The sequence below is a fragment of the Mustelus asterias genome, unplaced genomic scaffold (assembly GCF_964213995.1).
Source record: "Mustelus asterias unplaced genomic scaffold, sMusAst1.hap1.1 HAP1_SCAFFOLD_220, whole genome shotgun sequence".
In the NCBI taxonomy this organism is placed as follows: Eukaryota; Metazoa; Chordata; class Chondrichthyes; order Carcharhiniformes; family Triakidae; genus Mustelus; species Mustelus asterias.
The window spans coordinates 369,700-390,384 of NW_027590204.1; the positions used below are offsets into that span (position 1 = coordinate 369,700).

At 45.8% G+C, this 20,685-nt stretch overlaps 2 protein-coding genes across 2 annotated transcripts; one reads left to right on the top strand and one right to left on the bottom strand.

The window, feature by feature from the left end:
- Positions 1-1,595: 1,595 nt before the first annotated feature.
- Positions 1,596-13,492, bottom strand: LOC144485780 (uncharacterized). The gene is made up of 4 exons (XM_078203864.1): positions 13,395-13,492; positions 10,027-11,066; positions 9,755-9,890; positions 1,596-2,697 (listed from the first exon to the last, which is right to left on the bottom strand). The coding sequence occupies exons 1-4, from the start codon at positions 13,490-13,492 to the stop codon at positions 1,596-1,598; spliced, it is 2,376 nt and encodes a 791-aa protein (XP_078059990.1).
- On the top strand, positions 13,309-19,585 carry LOC144485786 (uncharacterized). The gene is made up of 2 exons (XM_078203871.1): positions 13,309-13,427; positions 18,064-19,585. Exon 2 carries the CDS (start codon positions 18,247-18,249, stop codon positions 19,450-19,452), a length of 1,206 nt encoding a protein of 401 aa, XP_078059997.1. The 5' UTR covers positions 13,309-13,427; positions 18,064-18,246; the 3' UTR covers positions 19,453-19,585.
- The last annotated feature ends 1,100 nt before the right edge of the window (positions 19,586-20,685 follow it).

Below are 20,685 nucleotides of genomic sequence, written 5' to 3' on the forward strand. Positions count from 1 at the left end.
CTCACCTTTCACACACTGATTTGATGCCACTTTCTTTGGATTTCAGATGTGAAGTAACTTTGTAATTTCTGTATTAGTTTAAGGCTGTGTGTCACTTTGTGTCCTTTTAATTAACTGTGTTCCAAGCTCTGGCAACCACTACAAAAACCAGCAAGCACTTTCTTTAACCAAAATATACTGAGAGTCACCTGCCCCAATGAGAACTCTACAGGATTTCTACACATCAATTAGACATTTGAGACAATGAACCCAAATGTTAACCATTAGGATTTGACACCATAAACTTGCTTATCTCAAATAAGTGACAAAGAAGATGTCTTTAGGCCCCCGTTATCTCAGTACGAAGCCATAAAATTTAATAAAATGACAGGAAAGGTTATAGCGTGGGGCAGACTCCGAAAGTAACTGATACATTCGAGGGCCAGTCAGGAGGTTGCAGGAAATGATCGGTAGATGACCATCACCATGAAGAAACCAATCAGAAACTGATTCCACACCACCGACATCAATCAGGAACATCTTTTTTGTGTCCAACCAAATAAACAAAATCAGCTTAACTTCGGGACAACTCAAAAGGGGCAGCTCCCTAAAAGGAGGGGAACCGCCCGAAACAAAAAACAAAGCGGAAAGGAAACTTAAAACATCAAATTAAAATGTGATTAAAGGGGTCAATAATACACCCCAGTCCCTGCAGTGCCCAGTGGGCATGGAAGGCTTCAGTGGTGCCTTCGGACACCGCATGCTCCCTTTCCAGGGACACCTGGCCACGAATATAGCTGCGGTAGAGGGGGCAGACAGTCAGGTTGAAGACCCCTTCGATCGCCCTCTGCCTGGACCTGTAGATGGAATTAAATCAATCAGAGACTGATCATGTGAACCAGAGTTCAGGAACACCATTGATCATGTACAAGGGGCTGTGTCCAGAAAAAGTTAATAAGTATCAGCTTTCAGCTGCCCGGTTCACAGCTCAGAGAAGCTGAGTAGGAAGAAGATAGACAACAGTCTATCTGTATTATGTCACCCAGTGGTGGCATGTAGATGAGAAACAGGAGGGGCAAAGGATAAACACTTGGGGGACACGTAGTGCAGGGGCTTTGGAGAGGAAAGAGAGGTTGGAGATGGGGTAGCAGTTGGCAAAGACTTGGGATTGAGTGTTTTTTTAGGATTGGTGATGACAGTGGATTTGAAAGTGAGAGGGACAAGAGAGAACCGTCAACAATATCACCTAATGTGGGGAAGTTAGATGATCAGCAGTTTAGTGAGAATAGGATTGATGGAGCACAAGGTGGGTCTCATGGACAAGATGCAGAGGGCATGAAGGGAGATAGGAGAGAAACTGGAGAAAGCTGTAAGTTCTGGGCTTGGGCAAGATGGAACTTTAGACACGGTTTGTCCCGGTGGGCTAGTGGAAGGGAGGGAAGCAGCAGAGGCAGCTGATCAGATCGTCCCAATCTTACAAAGAAGCTCCATGAGCTCCTCACACTTGGAGGTGAGGATGGAAGAGACAGGGGAACGTGAGAACCCTTCAAAAGGAAATAACATATGTTAAAGGTGTTAAAAGATTAAACACTGTACACAAAGCTAATTTATTTAAATTACTTGTGAATTCGCTGGTGTCTCAGCAGGTTGGATGACTGAGTGAATCTCTTCCCACACTTGGGGCAGGTGAACGGCCTTTCCCTGGTGTGAACTCGCTGGTGTGTCAGCAGGGAGGATGACTGAGTGAATCCCTTCCCACACTGGGAGCAGGTGAATGCTTTCTCCCCAGTGTGAACTCGCTGATGTACAGTGAGGTCAGATGATGTCTTGAACCCAGTGTCACAGTGAGAGCACCTGAATGGTTTCTCGTCAGTGTGAACACGTTGATGGCGCATCAGTTCCCCAGAACTTTTAAAACACTTCTCACAGTCTGGGCATTTAAAAGGTCTCTCCTCAGTGTGAACTCGTTGATGGTGGAGCAGTTGCCGGGAACTTTTGTAGCACTTCCTGCAGTCTGGACATTGAAATGGTCTCTTCTCATTGTGAACACTCTGGTGATTCAGCAGAGTGGATAATTGAGTGAATCCCTTCCCACACTCAGAACAGGTGAAAGATCTCTCTCCAGTGTGAATTCGCTGGTGTGTCCGCAGGTTAGATGACCGACTGAACCCATTCCCACACACAGAGCAGGTGAATGGCCTCTCCCCAGTGTGAATTCGCTGGTGTGTCCGCAGGTTAGATGACCGACTGAACCCATTCCCACACACAGAGCAGGTGAATGGCCTCTCCCCGGTGTGAGTACGCTGGTGCTCAGTGAGTTGAGATGATTGTTTGAACCCAGTCCCACAATGAGAGCATCTGAATGGCCTCTCGTCACTGTGAGCACGTTGATGGAGTATCAGGTCCTGGGAACTTTTATAGCACTTCCCACAGACTGGACATTTAAATGGTCTCTCGTCAGTGTGAACTCGCTGGTGCGCCATCAAGTCAGAGGACCGAGCGAATCCTTTCCCACACTCTGAGCAAGTGAATGGTCTCTTCCCAGTGTGAACTCGCTGGTGTCTCAGCAGGTTGCCTGACTGAGCGAATCCCTTCCCACAGTTGGAACAATTGAAAGGTCTCTCTCCAGTGTGAACTCGCTGGTGTCTCAGCAGGCTGGATGAGCGAGAGAATCCCTTCACACACTTGGAGCAAGTGAATGACCTCTCCCCGGTGTGTCTGGGCCAATGAGTTTCCAGTTCACATGGAGATCTGAATCCCTCCCCACATTCCCACTGTTTCTCCCCACTGTGAACAGTGCTTTTTCCTTCCATGTTCAAAATTCACAAATATTCAGCTGACAATAAATTGGGTGACTCCATCTGATCCTGATGGGATGTTTGGTTTGAGTTTTCTGATTGGAAATCCTCCGCTTCAGATAATCTGAAATTGATTTTAAACAGAAAAAAGGGGATGAGAAAGAACTCACAAAAGGCAGGTTGTGAAATTGAGCTGAATTAATCTGGTTATTTATGGGGCTGGCACAAGGAAAAAGTGACCATGAAACCTGTTTGATCCTTTGTCAGAAGTGAAATGGTCAGTACTGTCCTTCAGGGAAGAAAGCCGGCCTCTGGTCTGAGTCGACACAAGGTTGTGGCCTCTGCAACAACACAAGAAATAGGAGCAGGAATAGGCCATTCGGCCTGTCGAAGCTGATCTGCCTTTCAACCACATGTCATCATCATATTGAATGATGTAGCACCCTGGGCCAGAGAAATCTATGTTACAAGAGAGACAGAGAGAGAGACAGAGAGAAAAACAGAGAGAAAGCAGCAAGAGACAGGGGCAAATGGGAGGCATTCTCTCGACCTAGAACTGAACCACAATCTCATAATCCCTCAACCTCCACCACCTGGATGGACCAGGGCAGCAAGAGTATGTGGACACCATCACCTGCAAGTTCCCCTCCAAGCTACATAGCATCCGAACTTGTCTGACATCCAAGGTTGGATGAGCAGAAATGTCCCCCATTTAAAGATTAAAGTTAAAGCGAAAGTTTATTTATTAGTCACAAGTAAGGCTTTCATGAACGCTACAATGAAGTTACTGTGAAATTCCCCGAGTCGCCACACTCCAGCGCCTGTTTGGGTAGTTAACTAACACGTCTTTCAGACTGTGGGAGGAAACCGGAGAACTCAGAGGAAACCCACACAGGCACGGGGGAGAACATGCAAGCTCCACGCAGACAGACAGTGAGCCAAGCCGGGAATCGAACCCGGGTCCCTGACGCTGTGAGGCAGCAGTGCTAACCACTGTGCCACCCATGGCACATATATTGATGAATGCTGATCTACAAACAAATGCTCACTGAAATACAATGCTTCATTTTAAGATGCACCAAGATTGCAAATTTCTTATCCTTGTTTTCCTCCATGGTTGCAATCATCCCAATCTCTGTAATCTCCTCCAGGCCCACACCCTCCGAGATCTCTGCACTCATCTAATTTTGACCACTTGAGCATTCCTGATTTTAATCGTTCCATCATTACTGATTTTGCCTATTTCAGAAGCTCTGGAATTTCCTCCTTAAACCTCTCTGATTCGCCACCTTATTTTTCTCAGTTAAGATTCTCCTTAAAACCTAATATCTCGTGATGTGGCTCAATGTCAATTGTTATTTCATAACCTTTCTCTGAAATGTCTTTAAAAGTTTAATTCTATTCATGCACAATATAAATACAAATAATGGTGACTGCCCTGGATATATATAATTGTTCTGCCTCATCAGTAAGAAACTGGAAGTGACAGAGTGAAGCAGGTTGATGGAGATTCTCACTTGGAGATAATCAAAATTGTTGCCCCCAACAAAGGTGGCGGCGATGGACACATTCGGCTGCTCCTGCCCCGAACAAAGATGGAGCCGCGCATGCGCGCTGCTGCTAATGCCTGGATAAAGATAGCGGCCGCTGAACCCAGCTCTGTGAGAAAGCTGCGGCCCCTGCTGCAGGGAGGGGGCAACGGTTCACGGGAAACGGTGGGATATTTTTCCGCATTTGCGGTTTGTGTAACGTGTTTACGTTACGTATCCAGTCACTCACCTGATCCGTGGTTCCCTTCGTCTCGCCATTCTCTCCGTCACGGATGGCAGATCCAAAGAAAAAAATCTGGTCTCCGTCGCCATTAACTGGACTGCGCATGCTTCACTCACAGCCAAGCCCCGCCCCCTCATTAACTCTAATTGCTTGGAGGACCAGCCGCTTCCGATCGGTCCTCCAACCCCGCCCTCTCTCCCTATTGGCCCCAAGCTGCTGTCAATCACTCGCCAGGCAGTGTAAGGTATCCAGGAGAGGTCAATGTCGGAGGGCGTGGGCGTGTTTAGTGCAATCTGGATTCTCAGCACAGCAGCAGGAAACCTTTCCTCTTGTTTGGCTGCTCTAAGAAAATCTCCACGCAGTCAGTTCTGGATACAAGGTCTGTTCCACGAGAATCGTAAAATCCCGACAGTGCAGAAGGAGGCCATTTGGCCCATCAAGTCTGCACCAGGCCCCATCCCCACAACCCCATGCATTCACCTTGCTAGCCACCACCCCTCCCCCCCCCCCCTCTCCAAACACCAAAGGGCAATTTAGCATGGCCAATCCACCGTACCTGCACATAGAACATAGAACATTAGAGCGCAGTACAGGCCCTTCAGCCCTCGATGTTGTGCCGACCAGTGAAACCAATCTAAAGCCCCTCTAACCTACACTATTCCAATATCATCCATATGTTTATCCAATGACCATTTAAATGTCCTTAATGTTGGTGAGTCCACTACTGCTGCAGGCAGGGCATTCCACGCCCTTACTACTCTCTGAGTGAAGAACCTACCTCTGATATCTGTCCTATATCTATCAAAACTCAATTTAAAGCTATGTCCCCTCGTGTTAGCTATCACCATCTGAGGAAAAAGTCTCTCACTATCCACCCTATCTAATCCTCTGATCATCTTGTAAGCCTCTATTAAGTCACCTCTTAACCTTCTCTCTAACGAAAACAACCTCAAGTCCCTCAGCCTTTCCTCATAAGACCTTCCCACCATACCAGGCAACATCCTAGTAAATCTCCTCTGCACCCTTTCCAATGCTTCCACATCCTTCCTATAATGCGGTGACCAGAACTGTACGCAATACTCCAAGTGCGGCTGGACCAGAGTTTTGTACAGCTGCAACATGACCTCCTGGCTCCGAAACTCAATCCCTCTACCAATAAAAGCTAACACTCCGTACGCCTTCTTAACAACCCTATCAACCTGGGTGCCAACTTTCAGGGATCTATGCACATGGACACCGAGATCTCTCTGTTCATCCACACTACCAAGTATCTTACCATTAGCCCAGTACTCTGTATTCCTGTTACTCCTTCCAAAGCGAATCACCTCACACTTTTCCGCATTAAACTCCATTTGCCTCCTCTCAGCCCAGCTCTGCAGCTTATCTATGTCCCTCTGTAACCTGCAACAACCTTCTGCACTCCACAGCTCCACCAACTTTAGTGTCATCCACAAATTTACTAACCCATCCTTCTGCGCCCTCATCCAGGTCATTTATAAAAATGACAAACAGCAGTGGCCCCAAAACAGATCCTTGTGGTACACCACTAGTAACTGAACTCCAGGATGAACATTTCCCATCAACCACCACCCTCTACCTTCTTACAGCTAGCCAATTCCTGATCCAAACCGCTAAATCACCCTCAATCTCATGCCTCCGTATCTTCTGCAATAGCTTACCGTGGGGAACCTTATCAAACGCATTACTGAAATCCATATACACCACATCAACTGCTTTACCCTCATCCACCTCTTTGGTCACCTTCTCAAAAAACTCAATAAGGTTTGTGAGGCACGACCTACCCTTCATAAAACCGTGTTGACTATCCCTAATCAAATTATTCCATTCCAGATGATTATAAATCCTATCTCTTATAATCCTTTCCAAAACTTCGCCCACAACAGAAGTAAGGCTCACTGGTCTATAATTGCCAGGTTTGTCTCTACTCCCCTTCTTGAACAAGGGGACAACATTTGCTATCCTCCAGTCTTCTGGCACTATTCCTGTAGTCAATGACGACATAAAGGTCAAAGGCAAAGGCTCTGCAATCTCCTCCCTAGCCTCCCAGAGAATCCTGGGATGAATCCCATCCGGCCCAGGGGACTTATCTATTTTCACACTGTCCAGAATTGCTAACACCTCCTCCTTATTAACCTCAATCCCATCTAGTCCAATAGCCTGTATCTCAGTATTCTCCTCGACAACATTGTCTTTTTCCTGCGTGAATACTGACGAAAAATATTCATTTAGCGCCTCTCCTATCTCTTCATGCTCCACGCATAACTTCCCACTACCGTCCTTGACTGGCCCTAATCTTACCCTAGTCATTCTTTTATTCCTGACATACCTATAGAAAGCTTTAGGGTTTTCCTTGATCCTACCTGCCAAAGACCTCTCATGTTCCCTCCTGGCTCTTCTTAACTCTCTCTTTAGGTCCTTCCTGGCTAACTTGTAACTCTCAAGCGCCCTAACTGAGCCTTCACGTCTCATCTTTATATAAGTCTCCTTCTTCCTCTTCACAAGAGATTCAACTTCTTTAGTAAACCACGGTTCCCTCACTCGACCACTTCCTCCCTGCCTGACAGGTACATACTTATCAGGGAAACCCAGTAGCTGTTCCTTGAACAAGCTCCACATTTCAATTGTGCCCATCCCCTGCAGTTTCCTTCCCCAACCTATGCATCCTAAATCTCACCTAATCGCATCATAATTTCCTTTCCCCCAACTATAATATTTGCCCTTCAGTATATACCTATTCCTTTCCATCTCTAAAGTAAGCATAACCAAATTGTGGTCACTATCACCAAAGTGCTCCCCTACCTCCAAATCTAACACCTGGTCTGGTTCATTACCCAGTACCAAATCCAATGCGGCCTTGCCTCTTGTTGGCCTATCCACATACTGTGTCAGGAAACCCTCCTGCACACATTGGACAAAAACTGACCCATCTAAAGTACTCGAACTATAGCTTTTCCAGTCAATATTTGCAAAGTTAAAGTCCCTTTAGCACTGCCCAGTATGTGTGCCCCTATTACACTGTACAGCACTGCCCAGTGTGTATGTGCCAATTATATTCCGCAGCCAGCAGCCAACACAATGCAAGGATTGATTTGTTCCTGCCGTTGACAGCTTGTATGTTGTAAATCGTTCCTTGTACTTGTTACTTTCAATTCATCACCTTTCTCAGAAGATATCCCACAATGGCATAAACATTGTAAAACTCCAATAGTGCAATGAAAGTACAGTACACATTCCATTTGATACACACCAGCAGTTCACATAGGTAAATGATAAAAAATAATGGAGATACAGGCAACACTCGTGACAATTAATAAGTTGATATATAACACTTGAGAACACAAGATCATGGGAAATAGGAAATAGGAGCCAGAGTAGGCCATTCGGCCATCAAGCTCTATTATTAAATGAGCTTATGCTGATCCATCTCTTTGGACATCATTCTATACCAAATTTGTTAAAAGCATACAGAAATAATTATCCATAACTTTATTTTAATTTCAGCCCAGGGAGGAGGGAGTGTGTGTGGGATGGGTATTTACAGATTTGGGGGAACAACAGACAGAAACATGTTCCAGAGAAGCTAGAATTGTCTGTTCTGCATCTTAATGCTGGACTGACACTGGTTACATTTTAAAATTCCTTTTACGGAATTTATTAAAAGAACATTTGCATACAGGAAATTCAAATCAAACATCACATCAGATCCTGATATTATTCATCAGGATCTGAATATCATCAGCCTTAGGATGGAGAAAAACTTCATTTTCCAGATTCAATCTGTGGAAAAACCTTCCAAACATCAGTGTGATTAGAAAAAGCACCGAGATATACACCTGGGTGTTGCACTGAAGTGAGTTTTGATTAGTTTCACAACCTGAAAAAAAACATTGTTCCAGTGACAGCGGGGGACTCGATAGTAAACCTATTCTGTATGTGAACGGCGCTGACTGTCCAACCTGGAGAGACACAAGAGCTCTGGCTGTATGAAGACACCATGGAAATGTGAGGATTTTGGTAAAGGATTCAATTATCCATCCCATCTGGAAAACCACTGACACAGCCACATTGGAGAAATCGTGGAAATGTGAGGACTGTGGTAAAGGATTCTATTACCCATCCCTGAAAATCAGATGAGACCTTCAACCATGGCCCCATCTGCCCTCTTAGTTGGGTGTAAAACTTCCCAGGATGTTATTCCAAAGAGCGGAGAAGTTTATTGCTTAATATTTATCCCTCAACAATCATCACTGAACAGATTCTCTGCTCACAATCACATGTGTGTGGGATCTTGCTGTGCACAATTTGGGGACTGCATTTCCTGCACTAAGGCATTGATTACACTTCAAAGAACTTCATTGGCTGTAAAAGCACGTTGGGACATCCTGAAGTTGTGAAAGGCGCTATTATAAATATAAATCTTCCATTAAAAAAGGAGAAAAGACCCAACAATGGAACAGTCAGTAACAGGACATCAATCAGTCTCCTCTTAGTGAAATCAAGGACTCCAACACTGAGTTTGTCACAAAGCTGATTTAATTATATACAGATTAATAAACTCTAGCCCAGTTCCAGGGATTATTAACGTCAACTGAAAAAAAAACTCCAAATGTCAGAATGAACACAGTTGAGTCCTGGATGTGATTAAAGCAGAATCCAACCCCTGGAATCACCTGTTATCTCACTGGTGTGTCTGCAGGGTGAATGAGAATAAATTGCTTCTCTCACACACTGCAGGTGAAAGGCCTCTCCAGTATCTGTGGGTTGGTGTCTCAGCAGATTACTTATTTCATATTAATTTACAGGATGTGGGCATCTCTGTCCACATCCCATTCCGAGGAGATTATCAGCTCCAGCGATCAGCGGAGATCAGTATTTCCTTCATCCGGGATCTTAGACAGGTTTTATGTCTTTTATGTATCATATCTAAACCGTTGCTTCTTAATAACCGAGTGAAAAATCACCGATGACTTCTATCCATTTTTCAAATGCTCAGGCCCGCATTTATTGCCCCTTCCTCATTACTCTTGTGAAGGTGGTGGTGAGCTGCCTTCTTCAATCACCTGCAATCCCTGTGGTACAGGTACACGGTGCTGTTAGGGAGGGAGCTTTTAAACCTCTTCTCACAGTCCAACCATTTAAACAGTCTCTTCTCAATGTGAACAAGTTGATGTTTACTGAGATACAATGACTGAGTGAATCCCTTCCCACACATGGAGCAGGTAAACAGCCTCTGCTCAGTGTTGTGCTTGTGTTGCAGCAGATCCATTACACTTTTAAATCTCGTCACAATCAGAACATCAAAACCATGTATTTTTCGGTCTGAACAAGTTGATGTGAAATAAAGCTGCTTAACTGATTGAATCCCTTGTCACACACGGAGCAGGTGAACATGCTCCCTCAGTGGGAGTGCACTGGTGTTTTAGCAGGCTGGGTGACAGTGAACCCCTTCCCACACTCAAATCAGAGGAATGGCCTCCCACCAGTGTGAACCCGCAGGTGTTCAGTGATTTGGGATGAAGTAGTGAATCAGTTCCCAGATGAAGAGCAGCTGAACAGCCTCTCTCAGTGTGAGTGGTTTGGTGTCTCTGCCGATTCCCTGCACTTTTAAAGCTCTTTCCACAGTCAAAGCATTTAAACGGTCTCTTATCAGTGTGAACAAGCTGATGGTTGCTGAGCTGTGATGACTGAGTGAATCCCTTCCCACACACAGAGCAAGCAAACGGTCTCTCCCCTGTGTGAAGAGGCTGGTGTTTCATCAGTTCATTTCTGCTTTTAAACCTCTTCCCACAGTCAGAACACTTACAGGGTCTCTCATCGGAGTGAACAATTTTGTCTCTTCTGAGGTAGGATAAACATGTGAATCCCTTGCCACATAAGCAGCAGGTGAAAGGTTTCTCCCCAGTGTGAAGACTCTGGTGTTCACTGAGGTGAGATGTTGTAGTGAATCTCTTCCCACACTCAGCGCAGGTGAATGGTCTCTCTCCAGTGTGGATGCGCTGGTGTCTGAGAAGATGGGATGATTTAACAAATCCTTTCCCACAAAAGGAGCAAAGAAATGGTCTCTCCCCAGTGTGAACACGCTTGTGTTCAGTGAGGGTGGAATACTGCCTGAAATGTTTCCCACACTGAGAGCAGCTGAATGGTCTCTCCCCAGTGTGAACACGCTTGTGTTCAGTGAGGTGGGAAGCACAAGTGAATCCCTTCCCACACATGGAGCAGGTGAACGGTTTCTCCCCAGTGTGAACACGTAGGTGTTCAGTGAGGTGAGATACTTGCCTGAAGTTCTTCCCACATTGAGAGCAATTGAATGGTCTCTCGCCAGTGTGAACCCGTTGATGTTGAATTAAACCCTCAGAACTCTTAAAACTGTTCCCACAGTCAGAGCATTTAAACGGTCTGTCCTCAGTGTGAACTCGCTGGTGTGACACCAGGCTAAATGACTGTGCGAATTTTTTACCACACATACAGCAGCTGAATGGTCTCTCCCCAGTGTGACTGCGTCGATGAATTTCCAGCTGAGATGGGGTTTTACATACTTTTCCACAGTCTTCACATTTCCACTGTTTCTCCATGGTGCTGGTGTCTTTGTGTCTCTCCAGGTTGGATGATCTGTTAAATCCTCGTCCACACAGAATGCGTGTACGGTTTCACCCGACAGTGAATGGTGTGATGTTTTTCAGGCTGCGTAACTGGGTAAAGCTCTTTCCACAGTCAGTTCACTGGAACACTCTCACTCCAGTGTGTGCATGTGTCTCGATGCTTCTCCAGTCACACTGATGTTTGAAATCTTTTCCCACAGGCAGAACAAACATTTTTCCTTCCACATTCAAAGGCTAATTGAGTTTAGGTGCTGATAAATCGAATGATTGTAAAATATTCGTATGAAATTTGATTTGAGTTTCCAGTCTGTAAATCTTCCCCTTCAAATATCCTGCAAAAGAAGATAACAAAACTACTGTCAGTCCAGGATCGAAATTCTGAACAGACAATTCTAGTTTCTCTGGAACATTTTTTCCGCTTGTTCCCCCAAACCTGTAAATCCCCATTCCACACACTCTCCCTCCTCCCTGGGCTGAAATCCAAACCCATCTCATCATCTCCAACATTCTTTTCCTCCATTCCCAGTTTTCTCCCTCCCTCCCTCTCCTCTGTCTGGATTCAGTTCTGATCAATGACATGTCATTGATGAAGACGAACATCTCGTCAAGACCATCCCCACACCCCCACTTCTCGCCTTCAAACAACCGCACAACCTCAAACAGACCATTGTCCGCAGCAAACTAACCAGCCTTCAGGAGAACAGTGACCACGACACCACACAACCCTGCCACAGCAACCTCTGCAAGACGTGCCGGATCATCGACACGGATGCCATCGTCTCACGTGAGAACACCATCTACCTGATACACGGTACCTACTCTTGCAACTCGGCCAACATTGTCTACCTGATACGCTGCAGGAAAGGATGCCCCGAGGCATAGTACATTGGGAAAACCATGCAGACGCTACGACAACGGCTGAATGAACACCGCTCGACAATCACCAGGCAAGACCATTCATTTCCTGTTGGGGAACACTTCAGCGGTCATGGGCATTCAGCCTCTGATCTTCGGGTAAGCATTCTCCAAGGCAGCCTTCACGACACACGACAGCGCAGAGTCGCTGAGCAGAACTGAGAGCCAAGTTCCGCACACATGAGGGCGGCCTAAACCAGGATCTTGGGTTCATGTCACACTATCGGTAACCCCCACAGCTTGCCTCCTGGACTTGCAGAATCTCACTGGCTGTCCTGTCTGGAGACAATACTCATTTCATTAACCTGTGCCTAATGCTCCCTCCACTCACACTGTCTGTATCTTTAAGACCTGATTAGCTGTAAAGATTCGCATTCTAATCAGTATTCTGTAACTTGATTTTCTGTCTCTGTATGCCCTGTTTGAGAGCAGATATCCACTCAATCGGACAAAGGAGCAGTGCTCCGAAAGCTCATGGCATTTGCTGCCAAATAAACCTGTTGGACTTTAACCTGGTGTTGTTAAAACTCTTACTGTGGATTCAGTTCTCCAGCTGCTGTCTGCAGACTGACAATAAAACCAATGGGTCTTACTGGGGGTGTTGGGGCCTCCAGCGGGTGTTTGTGAATCCTCCCCGCCCACCTCCCAGGGTTCCCTTCCTTCCCAGAGATCAGAGTCCTCATTGATTTGAGGCCAAAGTGTAACCTCTTATTTATTGTCCCCCTCCCCCATCCTCTGATGTGAACCATCCTCCAGTGGCTGAGCCAGGATGGGGCCGTTAACCTGGGCCTGTTCCCGGGAGGGAGGGAGGGAGAAGCCCCGCAGCTGCAAACCAGGGAGCTGACAATGATTCTGAAGGGTTTGCGGATCCACAAAGTGTTTCCAAATCCTCCCAGCCACCGCCTAACGCTGACTCCGCTTCTCCGGGACAAACAAGCGCCAAGGACAGCAATGACACTGCGCATGCTCCACATCACAATGCCCAGGGGACTGATTGACGGCAGCTCCGAACCAATCGGAAGAGAGGGCGGGACTGGAGGACCGAGCGGGAGCGGCTGGTCCTCCAACCAATCGGAGTGAATGAGGGGCAGACCTGAAACATGCGCAGCTCCGGACCAATCGGAAGAGTTCCCTGTTCCACGCATGGGAGAAGTGCGCATGCGCGGTAAGCAAAGGCGTTTGCAGCACGCGCAGTGCGGGTGACAGCGACTGGAGAGAAGTTCCTGTGTCTCATCAGCAGCCGGTAAGGATGCAGAAACATAGAGGGAGCAATGGAACCGGCGGATGGACGTAGAGGGTTTCTAAATACCTGTTGAAGGCCTCAAACATCGAATATGAGCCCGTAGGTCCCGTGTTTGCAGCTTCAGGTCTTTTTCCCGAGACGAAGCTCAGGTTAACAGCCGCCATCTTGATTGAGCAGGGAGCAGAGCGCATGCGCTGGTGTTTTGGTGACGCAACCGTGAGGGGGCGGGTCTTTGTGTTTCTGCTCCCACCGGGTCCGAGTGCTCGGAAACATGACTAAATTTGAGCATCAGATTTTCAAACAGCTTCACCCACTCCCAGGCTGCACCTCACGTTTGCAGCCGAGAGAAGTTAATGGGTCATGTACATATTCAGTATGAGAGGTGGCATCCGGAATACTTACCTGAAGCGGTTACACGGCTTTTGTACTTGTTGGAGTTTAGAAGGTTGAGGAGGAATTTATTGAAACTTACAGGGTACGGCGAGGCCTGGACAGAGTGGACATGGAGAGGATGTTTCCACTAGTAGGAAAAACTAGAACCAGAGGGCACAACCTCAGACTAAAGGGATGTTCCTTTCAAACAGAGATGAGGAAGAATTTCTTCAGCCAGAGTCATTGAGGTTTACAGCATGGAAACAGGCCCTTCGGCCCAACTTGTCCATGCCGCCCTTTTTTTTAAAACCCCTGAAGCGAATCCCAATTGCCTACATTTGGCCCATATCCCTCTATTCCCATCGTACCCATGTAACTATCTAAATGCTTTTTAAAAGATACAATTGTACCCACAGCTTGTTCCAGACACTCACCACCCTCTGTGTGAACAAATTGCCCCTCTGGACACTTTTGTATCTCCCACCTTAAACCTGTGCCCTCTAGTTTTAGACTCCCCTACCTTTGGGAAAAGATATTGACTATCTACCTTTGGGAAAAGATATTGACTATGCCCCTCATTATTTTATAGACTTCTATAAGATCACCCCTCAGCCTCCTACGCTCCAGAGAAAAAAGTTCCAGTCCATTCAGCCTCTCCTTATACTCAATCCATCAAGTCCCGGTAGCATTCTACTAAATCTTTTCTGCACTCTTTCTAGTTTAATACTATCCTTTCTATAATAGGGTGACCAGAATTGCACACAGTATTCCAAGTGTGGCCTTACCAATGTCTTGTACAACTTCAACAAGACGTCCCAACTCCTGTATTCAATGTTCTGACCGATGAAACCAAGCATGCCGAATGCCTTCTTCACCACTCTGTCCACCTGTGACTCCACTTTGAAGGAGCTATGAACATGTACCCCTAGATCTCTTAGTTCTGTAACTCTCCCCAACGCCCTACCATTAACTGAGTAAGTCCTGTCCTGGTTCAATCTACCAAAATGCATCACTTCGCATTTGTCGAAATTAAATTCCATCTGCCATTCGTCAGCCCACTGGCCCACCAGAGAGTGGTGAATCTGTGGAACTCTTTGCCACAGAAGGCTGTGGAGGCCAGGTCATTGAGTGTCTTTAAGACAGAGATAGATAGGTTCTTGATTAATAAGTGGATCAGGGGTTATGGGGAAAAGGTAGGAGAATGGGGATGAGAAAAATATCAGCCCATGACTGAATGGTGAAGCAGCCTCGATGGGCCGAGTGGCCTAATTCTGCTCCTATGTCTTATGGCCTTTTGGTTACACTTCAGCCCCAAGCTCCTCATGTTTACATAGAAACATGCATAGAAAATAGAAGCGGAAGGAGGCCATTCAGCCCTTTGAACATTCCCTGCCATTCATTATGGTCATGGCTGATCCTCAAATTCAATACCCTTGTCCCACCCATCCCCCCATAATATCCCTTTTGCCCCAAGAGATATATATCTACTTTTGAGGAATGGAGATCCAAAGATTCACGACCCACTGTGTGAAAAATATCTAATCTCTGTCTCTATGCGCAACACTTGTTTAAACAGTGACCCCGAGATTCTCCCATAAGAGTAAACAACACTTCCAACAAGTTGTTGGAAGGTATTTTGAGAGACAGGATCTACAGGCATGTAGAGAGGCAAGGACTGATTAGAAACAGTCAGCATGGCTTTGGAGTGGAAAATCATGTCTCACAAATTTGATTGAGTTTTTTGAATGGGTAACCAAGAAGTTAGAAGAGGGCAGTGCAGTTAATGTTCTTTACATGGACTTTAGCAAGGCCTTTGACAAGGTATCAAATGGTAAGTTGTTGCATAAGGGTAATCTCACGGGATCCAGGATGAGGTAGCCAAATAGGTACAAAACTGGCTTGATGACAGAAGACGGGTGGTTGTAGATCGTTGTTTTTCAAACTGGAGGCCTGTGACCAGCCGTGTGCCTCAGTGATCGGTGTTGGGTCCACTGTTATTTGTCGTTTATATTCATGATGTGGATGAGAATTTAGTAGGCATGGTTAGTAAGTTTGCAGTATGGTTAGTAAGTTTGCAGATGACACCAGGATTGGTGGCATAGTGGACAGTGAAGAAGGTTACCTCGGATTGCATCGGGATCTTGATCAATTGGGCCAGTGGGCTGGTGAATGGCAGATGGAGTTTAATTTTGATAAATGCGAGGTGATGCATTTTGGTAGATTGAACCAGGACAGGACTTACTCAGTTAATGGTAGGGCATTGGGGAGAGTTACAGAACAAAGAGATCTAGGGGTACAGGTTCATAGGTAGAGTGGCGAAGAAGGCATTCGGCATGCTTGGTTTCATTGGTCAGAACATTAAATACAGGAGTTGGGACGTCTTGTTGAAGTTGTACAAGACTTGTGTCAGACCACACTTGGAATACTGTGTGCAGTTCTGGTCACCCTATTATAGAAAGGTTGTTATTAAACGAGAAAGAGTGCAGAAAAGATTTACGAGGATGCTACTGGGATTTGATGGTTATAAGGAGAGACTGGATAGACTGGGAATTTTTTTTCTGGAGCGCAGGAGGCATAGGGGTGATCCTATAGCGGTCTATAAAATAATGAGGGCCATAGATCAGCTAGATAGTCAATATCTTTTTGCAAAGGTAGGGGAGTCTAAAACTAGAGGGCATAGATTTCAGGTGAGAAGGGAGAGATACAAAGGGTCCAGAGGGGCAATATTTTCATACAGAGGGTGGGGAGTGTCTTGAGCAAACTGCCAGAGGTAGTAGTAGAGGCGGGTACAATTTTGTCTTTTGAAAAGCATTTAGATAGTTACACTGGTATGATGGGTATAGAGGGATATGGGCCAAATGCGGGCAATTGGGACTAGTTTCGGGGTTAAAAAAAGGGGCAGCATGGACAAGTTGGGCTGAAGGGCCTGTTTCCATGCTATAAACCTCGATGACTCCTCTCCACATCCAAGACCTTTCAGGATCTGAAAGGTTTAAATTAAGTTGCCTCTTACTCTTTTAAACTCGAGCAGAGACTGTCTCACTGCTCCTCATCAGACTATCCACCTATTCCAGGTGTTAGTCGACTAAACCTTCTATGAACTTCTAATGCATTTATATTTTTCCTTAAATAAGGAAATCGATAATGTAAACATTGCTCCAGATACAGACTCACCGTGTGCAACTGAAACATAACTTCCCTGCTTTTACTCCATTCCCCTCATAACAAATAATAGCTTTCTGAATTACTTGTACCTGGATTTTCTATCGTGATGGATTTTGGATATTTTTTGTTCCAGGGGGTTAGAAAGGGAGGATTTACACACCACAAGCTCAAACCAAGAGAAAATGTTGTCTCTTCTGATACGGGCTTTCTGAATGGGATAAGTAGGTAGATGTGAATGGAATGTTTCCACTTGTTGGTTTTTCCATGACTGGGAACCATGAACAGACAACAAATAAATCAGACAGGAAAATAGGAGATGTTTCTTTCTTCAGACAGTTGTTAGAATTTGGAACTCACTGCGACTGGAAGTGGTTGACACAAATACTTTAGATGCTTTCAAAAGGAAAATATATGAGCTTATGAGAGAAAAGGGATTGGAAAAATCAAGTGAAAAGCTGAGATGTGGTGATCAGAATGAGAGGAGACTCATGTGGAGTATAAACTCCAGTACAGACTCGATAAACCGAATGGCCTGTTTGTGTATTGTCACAGACAGAACAAACAATTCTCCTTCCCTGTTCAAAGACAATAACAATCAGCTCCTAATGATCCGAGTGACTGTCAGATCTCAACGTGATGTTTGGTTTGTGTTTTCTTGCTGTAAATCCTCCTTTCCAATATCCTGCAAAGGGAATTTACAAAAGCCATCACTGTCAGTCCAGGATAGATATATTCATAGAATTCCACAGCTCGGAAGGAGGCTATTTGGCCCATCAAGTCAACTCTCCGACAGAGCATCCCACCAAGGCCCCAACAACATAACCCAACTTATTTACCCCACTAATCTCCCTAACCTACACACCCTGGGGGGAAAATGGATAATTTAGCATGGCCAGTCCACCTAACCTGAATATCTTTGGACTGTGGGAGAAAACCGGAGCACCTGGAGGAAACCCACGCAAACAAGTGGAGAATATGCAAACTCCACACAGCAGCGCTCCGAAAGCAAGTGGCGTTTGCTACCAAATAAACCTGTTGGACTTTAACCTGGTGTTGTTAAACTCCTTACTGTGTAAACTCTACACAGACAGGTAACCAAGGCCGGAATCGAACCCAGGTCCCTGGCGCTGTGAGGCAGGAGGACTAACCACTGTGCCACCGTGCCAGCCACGTAATTCTTTGTAAACTTATTTTGCAGGAAATAGAAGAGGAGGATTTGCAGTCTGGACAATCAAATCTCACGTCAGACAGAGTCAATCAATTCATTGGGATTTGAAGGTTTGTGCATCTGAAGGGATTTAATTGACCATCTCAGTTGGAAACTGGTGAGAATCTGTTTCCTTGCTCCTCCTGTGGGGAGGGATTGATACAGCTGGAAAACATGCTGACACGACAGCGAACTCGCAATAGTGAGAGTTCATTCACCTGCTCCGTGTGTGGGAAGAAATTCATGTGTTCGTCCAACCTGCTGGCTCACCAACTCGATCACATTATTCAGAAGCCTCTTCAAAGCTCTGACTCTGGGCAAAGCATTGAAACCTCTGAGGAACAGGCCCAACACCAGCTCCTTCACACTGACGAGAGACCGTTCAGCTGCTCCCACTGCGGGAAGAGGTTCAGCCAGTCCTCCCGCCTTGCAGAGCACCAGCTCCTTCACACACACGAGAGACCGTTCAGCTGCTCTCACTGTGGAGAGTCATTCAGCGACTCAGTGCATCTCACTGAGCACCAACAAGTTCACACCAAGGACAGGCCATTCAGCTGCTCCCAGTGTGGGAAGAGATTCACTCAGTCCTCCCACTGCACCGTTCACCAACAGATTCATTTTCAGAAGAGACATTTTAAATGCTTTAAATGTGAGAAGACCTTCAAAAGAAGGATTAGTCTGCTGAGACACCAGGGCACTCACACTGGGGAGAGGCCATACGTTTGCCCTATGTGTGGGAAAGCATTTACTTGTTTGCAGCATCTGCTGAGTCACCGGCCTATTCACACCGGGGAGAGGGGATTCATTTGCTCCGTGTGTGGGAAGGCTTTCACGGAGTCATCCAGCCTCCGGAGACACCGCCGCATTCACACAGGGGAGAAGCCGTTCTCCTGCTCCATTTGTGGCAAAGGATTTGCTCAGTTTTCCTCCTGCAATCAACACCAACACATTCACTCTGATAAGAGACCTTTTCAATGCTCAGAATGCAATAAGACCTTTAAAAGAAGTGATGATCTGCTGAAACACAAACGCATTCACACCGGGGAGAGGCCGTTCCTGTGCTCTGTGTGTGGAAAGGGATTCGCTCAGTCGTCTGGCCTGCTGAGACACCAACGCATTCACACCGGGGAGAAGCCGTTCACCTGCTCTGTGTGTGGGAAGGGATTCACTGATTCATCCTATATGCTGAAACACCAGCGAGCTCACACTGCGACAGAACCATTCACCTGCTCCCTGTGTGGGAAGGGATTCACTGATCCATCCCGCCTGCAGAGACACCAGCGAGTTCACACTGGGGCAAAACCTTTCAACTGCTCCATGTGTGGGAAGGGATTTAATCAGTATTACAGCCTGCTGAAACATAGACGACTTCATGTGTGACCGGCAACGTTGGATTCTGTTGTTTCTGCGCCCTGAGATAAACAATAACAATTGGATGAATAGGGGAGGCAGCGGCACAGTGGAATTATCACTGGACTCAGGGTAAGGCTCTGGGGACCCAGGTTCGAATCCCACCACAGTCGATGGTGAAATTTGTATTCAATTAAAATCTTGAATTAAAAGTCTAATGACAAACCTTAACTATTGTCAATTGTCATAAAAACCCATAACGTCCTTTAGAAAAGGAAACCTGCCATCCTTACCTGGTCTGGCCTACATGTGACTCCAGACCAGCAATGTGGTTGACTCTCAAATGCCCTCTGAAATGGAGGGCAGTTAGGGATGGGCAAGAAATGCTGGCCCAGCCAGTGACGCCTATATCCAGTAAAAATGAATTTAAAAAAGTTCCTCAGTATCTCAGTAACCTCCTCCAGCCCCACAACACTTTGTGTAAATACAAATTGTTGATGATTATGCCCTGAGATAGATAACGTGAACCCGATTCCCATTATCCGCCAACTCGGCAACTTCTTCACAAAAAGTAAAGCACATGGGATTGGGGCTGTTGTACTGAGATGGGTCGAAAACTGATTGGCAGACAGGAGACAAAGAGTAGGATTAAACGGGTCTTTTTCCAACTGGCAGGCAGTGACTATTTGGGTAACGCAGGATCAGTGCTGGGGCCTCGGTTACTCACCTGCCATAGGTCTTGTTTTTTTTCCCTGTTTATTATGCATCATTTTTAAATTGTTGCTTCCTAAGAATCTAATTTAAAACCATGGATAAGCTCAAACCACTTTTGGAAAATCTGTGACTCTCTGATCAAGAATCTTACTGACCACTGCATACCATTCTGGTCACCGTATTATTTTAAAAAATATCCAGGCACTGGAAAGGGTGCAGAGAGGATTTATATGATGAGATTTTAATGTAGAAGGCAGCTCACCACCACCTTCTCAAGGGCAATCAGGGATTAGCCATAAATGATGGCCAAGCCAGCAATGCCCACATCGCATAAATGATTTTCAAAATGTGTGTGGTTTTTTTTATCAGGAAAGAATTGACAGGCGAGTTCTTCTTTCTTGAGAAATGAAGGCTGAGGGGTAACCTGAGCAGAGGTCCTCAAAATTGTAAAATGTTTAGATACAAAAATAGTGTTTCCTCTTGTGGGGAAGAGCAAAAAGTAAACTTTATTTATTAGTCACAAGTAGGCTTAGATTAACACTGCAGTGA